General features: G+C 56.4%; 1 protein-coding gene across 7 annotated transcripts in view; it reads right to left on the bottom strand.

Annotated features, from left to right (window-relative positions):
* Positions 1–16,112, bottom strand: part of Alpl (alkaline phosphatase, biomineralization associated) — a 53,313-nt gene that overhangs the window by 12,471 nt on the left and 24,730 nt on the right. For 5 of the 7 annotated variants that reach the window (XM_046469142.2, XM_046469145.2, XM_046469144.2 and 2 more), the window contains one exon: positions 3,458–3,624. In XM_046469142.2, the coding sequence (XP_046325098.1) occupies positions 3,458–3,518 (61 nt within the window). In that variant the 5' untranslated portion in view covers positions 3,519–3,624. Of the gene's footprint in view, positions 1–3,457; positions 3,625–7,976; positions 8,246–16,112 lie in introns of all 7 variants that reach the window. The other 2 variants (XM_046469140.2, XM_046469139.2) reach the window with 1 other exon arrangement.

The raw sequence follows: 16,112 nt of genomic DNA on the forward strand, positions 1-16,112 counted from the left end.
ACTGGTGGGGGCTGGAAAGTCAGAACTCGGGAGGGCACGATGCTCGCCCACCTCAGACAACAGTGTGGTTTATAAACAGGTGCTAGAGCAATTACAAGGTGACATTTAACTGATTCAACAGAACAAACTGTTTCCAACTGCAGGAGTCCCCAGATGTGTCCAGCCATCAATTATAAACTCTGCTCAGCTTAGTCATTACGGAAGGTTCAGCAGGAAACCCCCAGGTGACAGCACTGGACACAAGACTTGCCTTTTGTCAAATGCATCAAATTTAAAGAGATCACGTCATCAGTCCTGGTAGGACAGATCAGCAAGGAGGGCAGGCTCCGATTGCCCGTCCCCCGCTCATCACCAATAACTCCCATTTTGACAGTGCTTTAGGGTTTTGAGATAAACGAGGAATGTCTGTCTGTCTGTCTCATCTAGCAATCAATCCACAGCCTCAGCACCTGACAGACCTCAGTCTAAACCTTAGCTGTGCCAAGTACCAGCCGCATGACTGGGCAAGTGACCTCCCTGAGCCGGTTTCCTCCCCTGTCAAATGGGGCAAGTGTCTCCCCTGATCCATGCAGAGGCCTCGGGTCCCCTCCCTGGGGGTGCAGAACTTCCCACTGAACGCAGCGTTTTCGTCTACTTGGGGCCCATCCAAGCTGCCTGTGGGGACCTAGAAGCCTGGAGGCAGAGTCCCTCAGGGATTCTCTCTCAGTGGTGCCCCCCCTGAAGCGGGGGAAAGGCTGAGGTCTGAGAGGTGGAGGGTCAGGACCAAGGCCAGGGCTGGGGACATGAGGCTCCTCCCTGGCCTCTCGGGAGGGTCCTCTCCCTCGTGTGCATGGTTTCTGGGAGGCCGGCCAAGGGCTTCACACGCAGCCGCATCTGCGTGTAATCTGGAGACTCCCAGCAGAGAGAGACAGTTATTGGTGGAGGTTGGGAACAGCTTCCTGTCCTCCACAGCGGGAGAAGCCTACAGGAGAGCACCAGGGAAGAAGGGGTCACTCACGCACGGACGGGCAAGGAGGTGCGGGGCTCCGCTCCAGCCCTGGGCCCAGCATGCCCACGCCCCACCAGGAGTGGCCCTGCGCGGCCCCGGAGCCCAGCCCCTCTGCCTGCCGCCTCCACCAGGGAGCCCAGCTCCGTCTCCTTTCTGGAAATGTCTGCCAAGTCCCCTGTCTCAGACCGTACAGGCCAAGTCCCCAGCAGGGAATCTGGAGGCCGTGGCCTTTCCATCCCGCTGTGTGCTGGCAAGTGCTGTCCCCTGAAGTTTCTCTCTCAGGAAACGGGGGCTGATGGCTGCCCACAGGCAGTTTGGGGATTTCTGAGGGAGAAACCTGGCTGCCACGTGACCTGGCTCCAATCTCCCTCCTGCCTTCCTCCGCACATCACAGTCACAGAGCCTCTTTGGCCCCTTGGGGTGGCACTGAGAAGGTGAAGAACTTGTCCCCATCCTGACCACCTGCCGCCAGCAGCCTGGCTGAGGCCAGCCTGCCCTGCACCCGTTGCCTTCTCAGCTCGGGCTCTGCCACCAGCCTGCCGGGCCCCCGCTGTGCTTGCTCTTGCATTGAGAGCAGAACCCGTCTGTCACCCGAGCAGCCCCGGGGCCTGTTCCCTGAAAGGGTTCAATGAGTGTCAAACTGTCTTAATCATCAGAGATCTGGCTGAAGCCATGATGGCTTGAGACACCTGAATCCCAGAAGGCCACTGTTTCTAGACTATTAAATGCCACTTGCAAAAGCCTAAGGTAGGAGGCTACATCAGTGGAGTCCTTCTTAGTGTGTAGAATATGGCTCTGTGATATGAGGTGTCCCCCAAAAGCTCACGAGGGAGCCAATGCAGGAGAGTTTCGAGGTGAAGTGATCAGTTTAGACCTGAACTGATCAGCGCATCCATCCCGACAGGGACGAACTCGGAACCCCTGAGCCCCAAGATAAACTTTTCCTCTAAAATTGTTCTTGTCGGGTCTTTTGGTCAGCACAGCGAGAAAGTGGACTGAAGCAGGCTCCAGGCACAGGAAACTCAAAACAGCAAAAGACTACGGTGGCAGCCGGAGGAAGCCTGCTCCTGTGGCTTCTGGAGGGGGCTCTGGGGGAGGGGCCCAGAGAGTCCCACTGATGTCCTGTCCTGTGCCTGCGAATGATCTTCCAATCTGGTCACCGGGTGTGAGTACAGGTAAAGGTTCATCACAGCGTACACTGAAGGTCTCTGCCCTCCCCACGAGTCATACCTGGGGAAGGGAACACAGTGCCACTGCCCACCCGGAAGGTCAAGATCGGAATGGGGGAGGGGGGTTTGCTACTCGCTGAAGACTTTTTCATTTGCTGCTTTTCATCCACCGACCCATCTTGCACCCAGGGGGACTGTGGGTGCTGAGAAAGCCAGGACTTCCATCAGCGTGACCTTGGGTCCCCAGGGGTCCACACAGGAAGGTGAGGTCAGATGGCGTGCTGGCCTGGGAATCCCGCCGTGCTTGGGGTCTATCCTGGGCCCTGCCACTGACTGCAGGGTCAGTGCCCTCTCTGCACCCCTGTCTATCATTTTCCTAAGAGACTGATGTTCACCTAGTGTCCACTTCCCGCTGGGCGGTGAATGTCCCACGTCATTCCCTAGCAGTCCCAGGGAGGGGGAACGTTATCTCTGCTGCACAGATGGGGAAACTGAGGCTCGGGGGGCCAAGTGGGGATTTCAGCTGCATGAAGGACAGCAGGAGAGGCTCGCCCCTCCCACGCCAGCTACATAAACGCTGAGAAAGATAAACAGCCCCAACCAGCTCCGGCTTCAGGAAGGAAGGAGAGAGGGGCGGGAAAGCCCCACGAGGCAGAATTTAGGAGGAAGTTCAAGACCAGGGAGGTAAGCAGCTGCCGCAGAGGATGGGATGTGGTTCAGATGCAGGTCTGACAGAAGCTGATGTAATAATAGACACAGTTGGCCTCGAAACTGGAAGGGAAAGAGCCAGCCACGAGGAAGGGAAACGCCACTGCAGATCCGCGCGTCTAAGTGGGGATTTGAATTTAGAAGTGTAAGATCTGCAAACGGAGAGATTGACATGAGAACTTGTCAGGCCCTGAAAGGATCAAGGTCAAGACCACAGGGTAGGGACCCCTCCAGTGCACCTCCAACAGGAAGATAAGACCAAACAAAACTCCCATCCAAGATGAGTTCCCAAGCAAGGACTCAAACCACGAGGAAATGTGAGCAAAGCCAGGACCTGGAGGAGTGGACAGAATTCATTATATTCCAGACAAAGGGGAGGAGAGGACCCCAGTCAAAGCATAGGCTAACACAAAGGGAGGAAGAGGGGCCTGGCCACCGAAGCACATGCAGGGGCAGAGCCGAGATTCAGGCTCTGCACACTTGTTTTCAATTCTCAAAGACCCTGGATGGTTCCATGACTTCGCCTGCCCTCACCCTACCCCCCACCTGCACCAGGCCTTCCCCGCCCTCCACCTGTGCCCCCCAGTCCTACCTGGCACTAGGGAGTTGGTAAGGCAGGTGCCAATGGCCAGTACTAGGAGTGGTGAAATCATGGCGCACCCCAAGAGCTGCTTCCTCTCTGGAGCCCAGAGATGCGGAGGATGTGGGTGGATATGGAGGAGGAGGAGAAGTGATCAACCGTTAGCTGATGTTCCAATCCTAGAAATTAGAAGGAAAAAAAAACAAAGAATAGATGTGGGGGCACCGCTCTGGAGTTCAATTCTCCATTTAGGTGTTCGTAACTTGATTCATTCCACCAGTGTTTGCTGAGCACCTACTACAGGCCCCGCGTGGGGTTGGCCATCGGGAGCCAAAGCCAGGTGGGCTCCCTCTCTCTCTCTCTAGAAATGAAATCACAAAAATAGTTGCATAAGGATAAATAGGTTCTGGGCTGCAAAGTCGGTCCACCCCACTTCCCAGGAGACTCCCACTTTGAATCCACCCTGGCCGGGATGCAGGCTCTCTGTGTAGTGCTCCTCAGCTGTGGCTTGCCTCAGGGCCTCCTGAGGGCTTGGTAAGCATCCCCGGGCTCCAGCCCAGACTCTCTGACTGGAGTTCCCAGTTCCCAGGCGATTCAGATGCTGCTGTTTCCTAGACCACTCCCGGAGAGGCCTGTTCTGAAACACCTTTTGATGTTCTTGAGACTTTTGATGCCCTTTCCAATAGGGACCTTTGCTCCCACGGGACCCGTTTGCTACATTCTCTTCTAGAGCGGGTCATTTTTCATAAGAGACATAGAAGCTGTTAGGAGGAATTATGGGAATAGGCTGCTGGTCAGGGTAGCTATTCTGGGTGGCCACGTTATAGATAACTTAGGTTATTTTTTTCATTGTCTTTTCTATATTTCTTACATCTTCTTCTGTGTTGGGATGTGACATTTATTTGTTGTCTATTCATTCATTCATTCTTTGGTGCTAGAGGTTGAATCCAAGGCTTCATGCATGGTAGGCAAGCCACAAGTGACATCCCCAGCCCAGTTTCATAATATTTTGAACAGTATTATTAATTAAAAAAAAAAAGACGGGAGGAAACACACGGACCGTTGCGGTTTTTCTCTGGGTGGTGGGACTACGAATGATTATTTCCTCTTTAATTCTTTTTTTTTTTTGATTTTCCAAGCTGCCTGAAATGAGCATGTATTAATGGCTTAAGAATGTTCTCAAACCGTGGTCATCCTGTTGGGATCACAAGGGACAACGCCACTGGCAGCTGAGAAATGGACTAGCCCTGTTGTGTGTGAACTGATGTGCAATTTTACATGGCAAGAGTTTCACTGGGAAATAGTTATTTCAACCAAAACCAAGATTTTAATGATTATTCCATTTGCTCTGGGAAAAGGAAATGACACAGATACCACCGTTAGAAAGGTGTTGTGAAAGATGAGAAGTCTCTCTTGTCCCTAGAGAAAGGGGTTGCGTTTCAACCTCAATGACAAGGGTCCTGGGGCAGGACTGTGGGCAGAGGGGGCCGGAACTGAAAGGAAATGGTGCACACCGAACATCTGACCGCACTTGACATTGAGGGGTGAAATTCTAGATGATTTCCAAATTTTTTCTTTGACTTTAGTTGCTAAACATTCTATAGCAAATTCTACGACCAGAAGAAATATCATTAAATTGCTATAAAATGTATTAAAACATCATTATTCACCATAGTTTAAAAAAACCAAAGTTCCCCCTTTTAGGAGGCAGCCAGGACTGTCACTCATCCCGATGTTGACCTCTGAACTTCAGGCCACTTTACTCACTTCAAGTACTTCTCTGATTTCAAAACATTTCTTTCCTGGTCCATTTGGGCCTCTGCTCAGGGGATACCCAAGGGCAGGGACTTTGCCTTTGTTTATCTCTGTGCTTGGCACAGTTAATATTTACCCCAGTGGAAAGCCAGGGCGCTAAGGAGGGGAGTGGGGGGAGAGGAGTTGGCGGGGGAGGGGAGAAGCATCCAAAAATCTCTCTTTTGCGTGTGCAGAAAAGTGCAAGTGTTGGGGAGACTGGAGAGTGGTTGGTGGAACGTCGACAGGTACAACACTGGGGAGCCAGCAGCACCCCGCAAAGCTGAGCATCATACACGAGCCCTTTGACCCACCTCGCTCCAACAGAGCCTTGCCATCAGCCCTCTTCAGGGCCGCTTCACAGTGCCCACGACATCAGGCTGGAACAACATACTGGGCTCATGACCTTGGACCCCCGAGGATGGAGTCGGAATGATGGATAGCTCCGTGCAACAACATGGCTATGTTTGAGCCAGGGAAGATGACTAAAGGCACCTACAGTGTGGCTTCCATGATCCAAAGCACAGAACCCCATGGAGGGCGTCAGAGGACAGGACAAAGCTCCCCTGCGGGGTGTGGAGGCTGACAGGAGCACGGGGGAGCTTCCCAGTGCAGCTGCGCTGTTGATTGATCGGGGTGCTGGTCACGCCAGTGGGTTCTGTTCGAAAATCCAACAGGCTGCTAGTTCACACTAGGGTCACTTTTCTGGGTGTGTGTTATACTTCAATAGGGTAAAAGTTACTCTTTGGAGATGGGTGCGGTGGCGCACACCCGTAATCCCAGCAGCCTGGGAGGCGGAGGCAGGAGGATGGAGAGTTCAAAGCCAGCCTCAGCAACTTAGCAAGGCCCTGAGCAATTTAGCAAGACCCTGTCTCAATTTTTTTTTTAAATGGCAGAGGATGCGACTCAGTGGTTGCACACCCCTGGGTTCAATCCTGGTATTAAAAAAAAAAGTTACTCTTCGGGAGTTTATAGAAATGATCTATAAAGGACCGAGACAGTGTGCAAACAGGCCCGCACGGCCCTCCATGGTGTGTAAGACTTTCACTATGACTCCTCACTGATGGCCCCTGCCGTGGACAGAGAACTGATGATCTCCTCTTACAGACCAAGGCTCTCAGAGGAGAAGCCACTTGCTCAAGGTTACAAATGACAAGGTGGCATTCAGAACCTTGACCACAGGCCTTCTGATTCCAGAATTAGCAATGTGGCGACCACCAATGACTCCCCTGGACAGGGCTTCCTTTTCTTCAACTGGTGATGGGAGATTGACGCAGGAGTAGATTCTTCTTACCACCCCACAGGCAAGACCCAGGACAGCTGGCAGCCCCAAAGCCTCTGGCGCAATCTCTTGGTGATCAGCCGTCCCCCTATCCCTAAACTTGGCGGTCCCCAATCTGTGTGCTCTCACCCTTTGACTGCTACGGTATGCAACCCGTGGATGAGCGTGGGAGAGGTCACGTCACTGCAGCGTGGTGTCTTCCCACCAGGGACACAGCTCCTCTCTCCACTGATTCTTTGACTTGATGGGCATTCTTTGTCCTCAGCAGATGGATCTGGATATGTTGTTAACATGGGCACCTTGGACTGCACTTTGGGGAAGCTATCATAAGTGATATTGTTTCTGAAATTGTTCATCGCTGGTACCTAGAAGTACCGCAGGTTCTCATGTTCTACTTTGTATCCTATGACCTTTCCAAACTTACTAATTCTAGGAATTCTGTGTGTAGGTGGGGCTTCCTTGGCATTTTCTATGTAGATAATCATGTCATCTACCAAGCGTTTCAGTGTTTCCTTTTTTAACCTGTATCCTTTTTCCAATCTGTATTTTTTTTTCCTTTTTATTTATTTGTTTTTGTGGCACTAGGATTCCAACCCAGGGGCACTCTGCCACTGAGCTCCATCCCCAGCCCTTTTTTTTTTTAGTTTTTATTTTGAGACAGGGTCTCACTAAGTTGCTAAGGCTGGCCTTGAACTTGAGATCCTCCAGCCTCCAGCCTCTGGAGTCACTGGGATTGCAGGAATGAATGCACCACTGCCCCAGCTTCTAGTTCCTGAGATTCAGGGAGAACGTCCAGCCTTTTGGCAATCGGGGGTTGGGGGGGCATCTTGAGGTGTGAGGCAGAGAAGAGTTTGTGGTGTAAAAATCAGGAACTTGGCTTTGGACATATAGAGTATGCGGTATCTCTAAGAAGTGGAGACACTGAGCGGGTGTAGTGGTGGCCACCTGTAATCCCAGCAGTTCATGAGGCTGAGGCAGGAGGGTCACAAGTTTGAAGTCAGTCTCAGCAATTCAGTGAGGCCCTAGGAATTTAGTAAGATCCTGTCTCAAAATTAAAAAAAAAAAATTAAAAGGGCTGGGGCTGGGGCTGAGTGGTAAAGTGTTTCTGGATTGTATCCCCAGTACCAAAAAAAAAAAAAAAAAAATGGAGACATTGAATGGGCAGTTGGCATTTGGAAGAGAGATCTTGGCTAGAGGCATACATTTGGGAATCATGGTCATGTGGGTAGCAGTTGTGGCCTCATGAAACTTAAGGAGATCATCTGGAGGGAATGGGGGCACAGAGACCTATAGGGGACAACAGCCCTTGGGAAACAGGGCACTGAAAAGCTCTCTCTCTCTTTTCCTTTTCCTCCCTCCCTGCCTGGTACTGGGGATGGAACCCAGGGCCTGGCTAGGCCAGCGCTCCACCTCCGAGCTACATCCAAGGTTTTATGAAAAAGGTTTTATGCCACAAACCTATGGAAACCGTCGTGCTGTTGGGAAAACTGTTGCAGATTCTCTTCCACCAGGGCTTGTGACTACAGGCTCTCCGTCCACAGCTGGGAAAATGCGGGAGTCCGAGCGCGAAGGCGCCCCTACGTGGCAGCAGGATCAACCCTGGCGGTCGCGCTTCAGCACGGAGGGCTGCGGCCACAGACAGCCAGCGAGTCGCGACTTACAGCGACGTGTGCAAATCCAAGGACCTACTAGACGCCTCAGAGACAGACGCCTCAGCACGAGGACCTCTGGGGAGGACAAGGAGCAGGGATGACAATAAAGCAAGGGCGGAGCGAGAATGGGAGCTCGCTCGGGAGAACAGGGGGGCAGGGGCCGCGGGGGCGTAGCTATCCTTGTGGCCACGTGTGCCCAGCCTGCGGCTCTGGAGAGCCAGGGCCACCTGCCCCCTGGCCCGGCGCACAGCCGCTCTGCCAAGGCGGCTTAACCAGGCCCCAGGGCTCTGCACTGGGATGGGCTTGGCCTGGACCAGGTGCCCTCTCCTCTCTGCCCCGGACGGAGAGGGGGTGGGGACCTGGGCGCCGTGGCTCCTCCTCGCAGACCCTCCGCCTCTTGGGAGGAAGCTCCAGTGGCCTCTGGCAGCCTGGGGGCGGGGCCCAGTCCGGGGCTTCGGGGGACCCGGCTGTCCACTGCCCTCTGCCAAGTTCCACCAGCTGAGAATGGGGCCTCGGTGCCGCCAGCCCCTTCGCCACCCGCCGCCTCCCGCCGGGCCTTCTCTGCCAGGCCCTGCTACGTGCCCTGACTGTCTACGACAGCCCCGAGGAGCGGCTGTTTGGCAGGACATGGGGGTGGCCGAGGGGCCAGGCTGGGCCCTGGGGACTATAGCATCTAAGCCCCGGAGCACCTGGGAGCCGGTGAGAACCAGCCTGAGTCTCCGCAGATCCAGGACCATCAGAAGACAACGGAGGACGCTCAACGTTGTCCCTGTGACCCGCCACATGGCGTCACAGCCCCACCTGACAGCTCGGGGACAGAGCAGAAGGCCAGCGACTGCGGGGAACACCCAGCTCACCCCAGGCTCAGCCTCCCGCCATGGAGAGGGAGCCCCAGCCCACAGAACAACACTCAGCAGGGGGTGTCCCTACCTGAGTGGCCCGGCCAGGCGGCCCGTGAAGAAGCAGAGCAGGCCCAGGGCCAGCAGGAAGAGGAGGAAGCTGAGGACGGCCATGAGGACCACGTTCAGGGTGCGCACCAGGAAGGCCATCTGGAGGGAGGGAGCCCTCAGGAGGGACCACCCTGCACCCACTGCCACTGGTCTTGGACCCTGGCTCCAGAGCCCTGGTCAGTGGCACGGACCTGGCCTTATCCCCAGGTTAATCCTGGTGATTAGCTGGGGGGGGTGGCCCCGGGGGTCCCCTCCCCCACTCCAGCTCCATTCAGGGGAGGGCCCTGAGGCTTCTCATTCACCTCTGTCCACACGTCCCTCACTACTGAGTGCCTGCTGGATACCTGGCTGTGTTCTAGGTTCCCAGGAAACATGGGGACAGCACAGACTGTCCACCTGGAGATTACGGATGAGGTTGTGCAGATAAAGCACCTTCTATGAGCCCACTCCCAAACCGAGGCTGCGCCATGTCCAAAATAGAAGCAGCCGTACTCATTGAGCACCTACAGCATGCCCAGCTCCATTGGAGCTAGAAGCTCAGAGGCGTAGCGATGGCATAAGGGTTCAAACACAGCTGCTGGCCCTGAACGGGGGGGGGGGGCACCAGGCCTGCACCAGGACAGCGGGAGGTCCTCATCATTGTGCTAATGCCCGTGGTCACCCGAGGGTCAGGGCCCAGGATGGAGCATGAGCTGCTGCCGGCACAGAGTGCCCTTTCTGCTTCCTGCCCAGTCTCTCTGGGGTCCCAGGAACATCCCACAAGTCAGGCTGGGGACCATGGCCCCTGTCCCATAGACTCGGAAACAGGCCAAGAGCTGATGCCCCTGGACACACACAGCTAGGTGCCCTGAGCCCTGGCTTCTTCCTGAAACCTCAGGAGACGATACCCAGGTCAGGGAGATGCTTCAACCCTCCTGGTGCCAAGGCAGGTCCCCTCTTCCCGACTCCACAAGGGCCACTGAGCTCACCAAGAGAGCAGAAAGCCAGGCACCTGCCCCTGCTGACCCTGGGCCTTCCCCACAGTCCTGTCCCTAGACTCAAACTGAAGCTCACTCACCAATCCCAGCCACGCGGGAGGAGGGATCAGCAACCCAGGGACGGATGGGGAGACTGAGGCTTAGCAGGGAAGTCACTGGGTCCCCTCTCAGGTGGCCAGCGGGTCTGTCCAAGCCCTAGCCCCATCATGTCTTGGCTGTGTGACACAGGGTCAGCCCCTGCACCCCCGAAGCTGTTTCCCAATCTGTCTGACACCGGTCTTCCATTCAAGAGAGCACCAAGGTGTGCCAGGTGCTCTGGACACGCACTAACATAATCCTCATCAGCAACCCTAGCGAGGCCAAGCTGTCCCCACACAGGTTCAGGAACCAAGGCCCCAGTGGCCTCGGGGAGGATGGTCCTGGGTCACAGATGCTGAGCCAGGCCCTCACAGCCCCCACACAGGACCCGCCCAGGGTCACACCTGCATCAGGCTCACCCAGGGACCCTCACTGACTCATTCAGCTCCTGGGACACCTTCAAAGGCAGCCTCACAGGGTGATGAGGCCCCTGGAGGATCACCTTGCACCCCCAGCCTGGGCCTGGTGGGTCTCACGGGGTCCTTGGGGAACCCCATGCAGAGCTGGAGTTCCAGACTACCTGGGCTTGGAGGGGCCGCTGGGTGATTTCCCAAAAGTACCAGGTTGCAAAAATCACGGGGTGTTTGTGGGAAAAGTCCTGTCCCCAGTGGTTCCAGGGACAGGATGGTGACTGATGAGTACATGAGCAATTTTCCTGGGGATGGAAGTGTTCTTTGTAATGACCTGAGGTACTTTGGGAGGGGCTGTGACTCCCTGCTCCTGCCCCCTGCAGACAGGGAGACACACAGGGGCCAGTGGAGCCTGGTCCCTGGGGCTCTACTTGGTCTTCCTGGCTCCTCGCAGAGCTGAGGATGGAGAGAGGCTCCTCCCGGGGAGCGGAGGGATGGGGTAGGGCTGGGCTGGGCTGCTGCAGCAGACTTGCAGATGGCTGGAGCAGCTGCCTGGGCCGGAGCCCGCTGAAGACCAGCCCAGAGAAGTCTCAGCTGCAGGGTCACCGGGAGCGGTGTGGAATCTGCCTGTCAACCAAGCCAGCATCTCTGGCACCCTTGCTGGCGGGACTTTATTCATTTACTGGTGGAAGTTATTTATGGCTGCCATTAAGCAGCCTCTGGGTGAAGGGACGGGAAAGGAATGTGCGCTGGTCAGAGTGGGCTGTAGGTCAGATCCAAGGAGGGACTTCCCCAGAGGGCGGGGAGCCAGGAGTGGGGGATGGAGCAAGGCTCAGACCTCTGGCCGCTGACAGCACCCCAGCCCAGCAGGAAACAGGTATGGGAGGGCCCAGAAGTGTGGGTGCCAAGCTGCTGAGTCCCCAGCCTCGACACCTAGTGTGCTGTGCTCCCCAGACTGAGGGGATCCCTGCCACCCATCTGATGTCCCCCCCAGTCCAGCCCTGAGCCCCCAGAACCTGGGCCCTAGACCTTGGTGGCAGTCGTCAGAGCCTTAGACAGCCAGATGGCTGCTGCCCCACCAGGCGTGAGCTCCAGAGGGCAGGTAGCACCCTGGGTGGGGACTGTGGTGGTGGCAGGACGGCCCCACAGGGACGGGTGGCTGAAGTGGCAGCTCAGCAGCACCAAGAGTGGGCGCTGGACCAGGCGGCCTGGGCATTGCCTCTGCCCCCTCCAGCCGGGCACTCAGGGCGGGGCCTCGCCTGGGCTCAGCAGCGGTCACCTGCACAGCGGGGGTGGGGGCTGCTGGAGGGACACGAGAGCGCCTGGGACAGGCAGGTGGGAGCGAGCGCTGGCCAGAAACTCCGACGGGGGAGGGGACACGTGAAAGGAGCAGCACAGGAGCAGGTGAGGGCCAGGAGCAGAGGGACCCGTCTGCCCGCTTGGCCGGGCACGCCCCCGGTTCCCACGCCCCGGGTTCCCACGCCCCGGGTTCCCACGCCCTGGGTTCCCACGCCCCTGCTCCTCGGGGCCCAAGGGCTTTGAGATTCTAGAACCCAGAGCCCAGCGCTACCAGGCACCTGCTGGTGGTTGACGAAGGACAGAGGCCGACACCTCCAGGGGCTGAGTCCTGAGGGGTCCAGACCCGCCCCCACGCACGACGGGAGGACAGGTCCCCACCCCACCCAAGCAGCGGGAGGCCCTTGGCCCCTGAGGGTGCAGCTGGCTCCGTGGCAGAGGCGGCGGAGGCGGCCTCCTGGAGGCCCCTGTGCAGAGGCTGAGAGGGCGCAGACAGGGTCGGGGGATACGTGGGCGGGCGGCAGGCGGAGGTGGCCTGGGCCAGCCCCAGGATCTGCCCAAGGCCTCGGCAGAGCTGCGGCAGGCCCAGGGCCTGGGTTCCAGAGCCAAAGCTGGCCTGAGGCTCCCTGGGGCACGGTGACAGTCCCCATGGCACAGTGCGGCTCTGTGGGCAGAGGACTGAGCCAGGCCGAGTTCAGCTGTGGGAGGAGCAGCAGCAGGAGCGAGGGGTGCAGGGCCAGGGACACCATGCCTGAGGCCTGGGACGGTGGCTCTGTGGGCACATGGGCTTCCGCCAACCCCCAGGCTACCGAGCTCCGCGCCAAGCCTGGAAGCTGAGCAGGGAAGAGGTGGGGGATGGGGGTGGCACATGTGCTCTGTGTCTCCGAGAAGGTCGCCAGCCCCCAGGCCTGGCACCCCACTCAGCACCCCTGCAGCGGGAGCCTCTCGGAAACCAGCTGGTTAGTGGGGAGACCTATCCCTGCCTTTGTTCCATCCTTGTCCTCACAACATCAAGAAAAGAAAGGCACAGAGAGGGTGCATAACCTCCCCAGAGTCACACAGCACACATCAAAGGCAGGGATAGGTCTCCCCACTAACCAGCTAAGGATTTGGGGACCACAAGGCAATCAGTGAGGCATAGCATAGACACCAGTGTTTCAAAATTCTAGACACTAATGATTTGCGTCAATTAAAGAACATTTCAAACAGTATTCTAGAAAAATCCCTGTTTTACATAATTTGTCATCATGTTGCTTATAATAATAGCAAACCTTTTCATAGCCCATACTATGTTCCAGGCACTGTTCAAAATGTTGCACCTATATTGACTCATTTAATCCCCCAAACAACTTGCAAGGTAAACACTATTATTATCCCTTTTATACAGACAGTAAAACGAAAGCACAGAGAGGTTAAGGAGCTCACCCAACTAAGTGAACAAACCCGATTCAGCTTGACTGTGGATGTTTCCGACTCTCAGACAAGACCCAGGTGGGCACCACCAACTGCACCATGTCACATGTACATGGCATCCACACCACACCTCTGTGGGTGACTGGACTGAACAGCGGCCCCAGGAAGGCCCGGTACACTCTGCCCAGATGCTATTCACCGTATCTGCCTTGCAGGCCCCTGGGGAGGGTTTCCCTCTACTGAGGTGACTTGCCCAAGGTCACACAGCAGGAGTGGCCCACAGAGTTAGCCTCTGGGTCCAACTCCCTGACCTCTGCCCAGCCCCCTTGTGGGCCTCTGCAGGGGGACTGGCCTGAGCCCGGTGCGGGAGGGGCTGGACTGGAGACTTGGCTCTGTCCCTGGCCAGGCAAGGTGACCCTGGACACGCCCACCTCTCCCACAGTCCCCTACTCCAGTTTCCCCAGGAGACCAGGGCCAGTGACCGTGACGTCCCACCCAGGGCACCCACCTCAGCAGAGCTTCCGCGGCTCACTGGCTGTGTGTCCTTGAGCACATCATCTCGCCTCCCTGGGCCTCAGTGTGCTCGAGTGTTCAATGGGGACACTCATGATGAGTGCCTGTCCTCAGGATAACCCCCTATAGCACAGGCTAGCCTGGCTTCCCATGCAGAGAGATGTTAAGTAACTTGGCCAGGGTCACACAGCCATCAACAGGAAGGGGAGAAGCTCTTGACAGGGCACCTACCATGTGCCGGGATCTTCTCCCTCAGTCTTCTGAGAACCCCGTAAGGTTGGGATCTGCAGCTCCAGGTCAGAAGAGAAAACCAGGGCCCAGAAAGGGAGGAGGTTCAGGGTCAGGCCCAGCAGTGTGGGAGGGCTGGGACCAAGGCCAGACCTGAGAGCAGTGTGCTTGCCACCCCCACCCCGTCCTCTGCCAGGACAACCTTGAGCCTCCTCGGCCTCCCCAGGCACAGGAAGCCCACGTCAGCAAGGCTGTGACCTGTGTCCGGGTGGGGGACCCGGCAGCGAGAGGATACCGTGCCGGCTGTGGCCCTGCGATGGTCCCCATGTCACGTGATTGCTGCCTCCTGGGACCCCTCCCATCGGACAGAGGGCTCCTCCCTGCAGGGAAGCTCAGGTCTCCTGGGCTCCCCTCCCAGGGACCAGAGGGGCTGCCCAGGGTCCTGGGGGATCCATGTGTGAAGCAGGGAGGGCCGACTCCGTGGGGCCTCCACAGCCAGCTCCGACAAGATGTCCTCGTCAGCCGTTCCCCCGCTGTCCTGACAGACCTGACAGCGACCACTAGAGGAGGAAGAGTTTATCTGGGGGCTCGTGGCTTCAGAGGTCTCAGTCCATAGATGGCGGGCTCCACTCCCCAGGGCTCAAGGGGAGGCGGAACACCCTGGGGAAGAGTGTGGTAGAGGGAAGGGCTCACGGGGTGATCAGGAAGCAGAGACTCGCTCACCAGACACAAAAGATATGCCCCAAAGGTGCACCGCGAGGCCACCGCCTCCAGCCACACCCCACCTGCCTTGTGACCACCGGGTCAATCCCATCAGGGCACTAACTCACTGAGGCTCTCACAACCCAGTCATTTCCCCCTGGGAACCTTCTCACATTTTCTCACACACGAGCTTTTGGGGGACACCTCACATCTAAATGATAATCTTCCCTCTCTGGCCCCCAGAAGCTCATGTCCATCTCACAGCCTCCTCTGTGGTCCTCAAGGCCAGCCCACATGGTGAGCTCCGGTAAAAATCAAAAGCGATTTACAAGTATCCGCTCTATAAAGGCCCAGGAGGAACATTCCCATTCAGAAAAACAGGGACACGGAAAGATGGGATGGGACCCAAGCGAGACCCAAATCCGGCTGGTCAAACAAGCCCTCTGTTCCGTGTCTGGCTTCCGGAGCACATGGGTGGCGTCAGGATGTTCTCTCCAAAGGGCTGTGTGGCTCCGCCCCTGTGGCCTTGCTGGTTGCGGCCCACGGGGCCTCTCTCTGGGTTTGTCTCCGATGGGTTCCTGCAGCGTTCTTAGGACAATGGTCCATGTTACTGGCACTTCTCAATCTCGGTGTCTCCGCTGCGGCTTCAGTTTCCTCCTCACATCTCCACGCGTCACTCTCTCAGCAGAAACCCTGGGACCCTGCATTCCTGCAGAATCAGCACCCATGTGGTTGACACCAAGGTCTGCCACCATCTCGAGCAGTTGCCAAGCCTCCAAGGGCCACAGCTACAGCAGCCTCTAAGTGCCTAGGTGGCGGAGATGGCGAAACTACTTCCTAGGCCACCCAGTGCACGGAGGGGACCCCACTGGTCTCAAGAAAATTTTCACTTTTACAACCTTGATCCGGAGCTGGGTGTGGTCTTGCCAACTCCTGCAATGCCCTCTTATTATCTCTGGGCAAAGTCTTTAGCGTTTCTTTAGTAGTAACAATGTCTTTAACAATTGCAACTTTCTTAGTTCCAGTTTTACTCCAACCTTTCAAGTTCAAGCTTTTCAAATATTTCTACTCTACTTTTTGCTCCTGAATATCACAATTTAAACTTGGCTAAAAAGCCTCCAGCAATACCTATGCCACTGCCTGAATATTATGCCGCTTAGAAATTTCTTCTGCCAGATTAAGAAGTCCATCACTTTTAAAATCAACCTCACAGAAAGTCTCAGCACTCGGGAAAAATACAGGCAACTTCTCAGCCAGAACATAACATGAATGGCTTCTAGTCCAATTACCAATAGTGTCCTCCTTTTCCTCTGAAACCTCATGAGCCCAGTCTTTACTGTCCACAGTCCTATTGAGATTCTGGTCTTCTGAGCTC

This window comes from Marmota monax, unplaced genomic scaffold, assembly GCF_021218885.2.
Source record: "Marmota monax isolate L192 unplaced genomic scaffold, Marmota_monax_Labrador192_F-V1.1 WCK01_AAM20220418_F8-fsc00008, whole genome shotgun sequence".
Lineage (NCBI taxonomy): Eukaryota > Metazoa > Chordata > Mammalia > Rodentia > Sciuridae > Marmota > Marmota monax.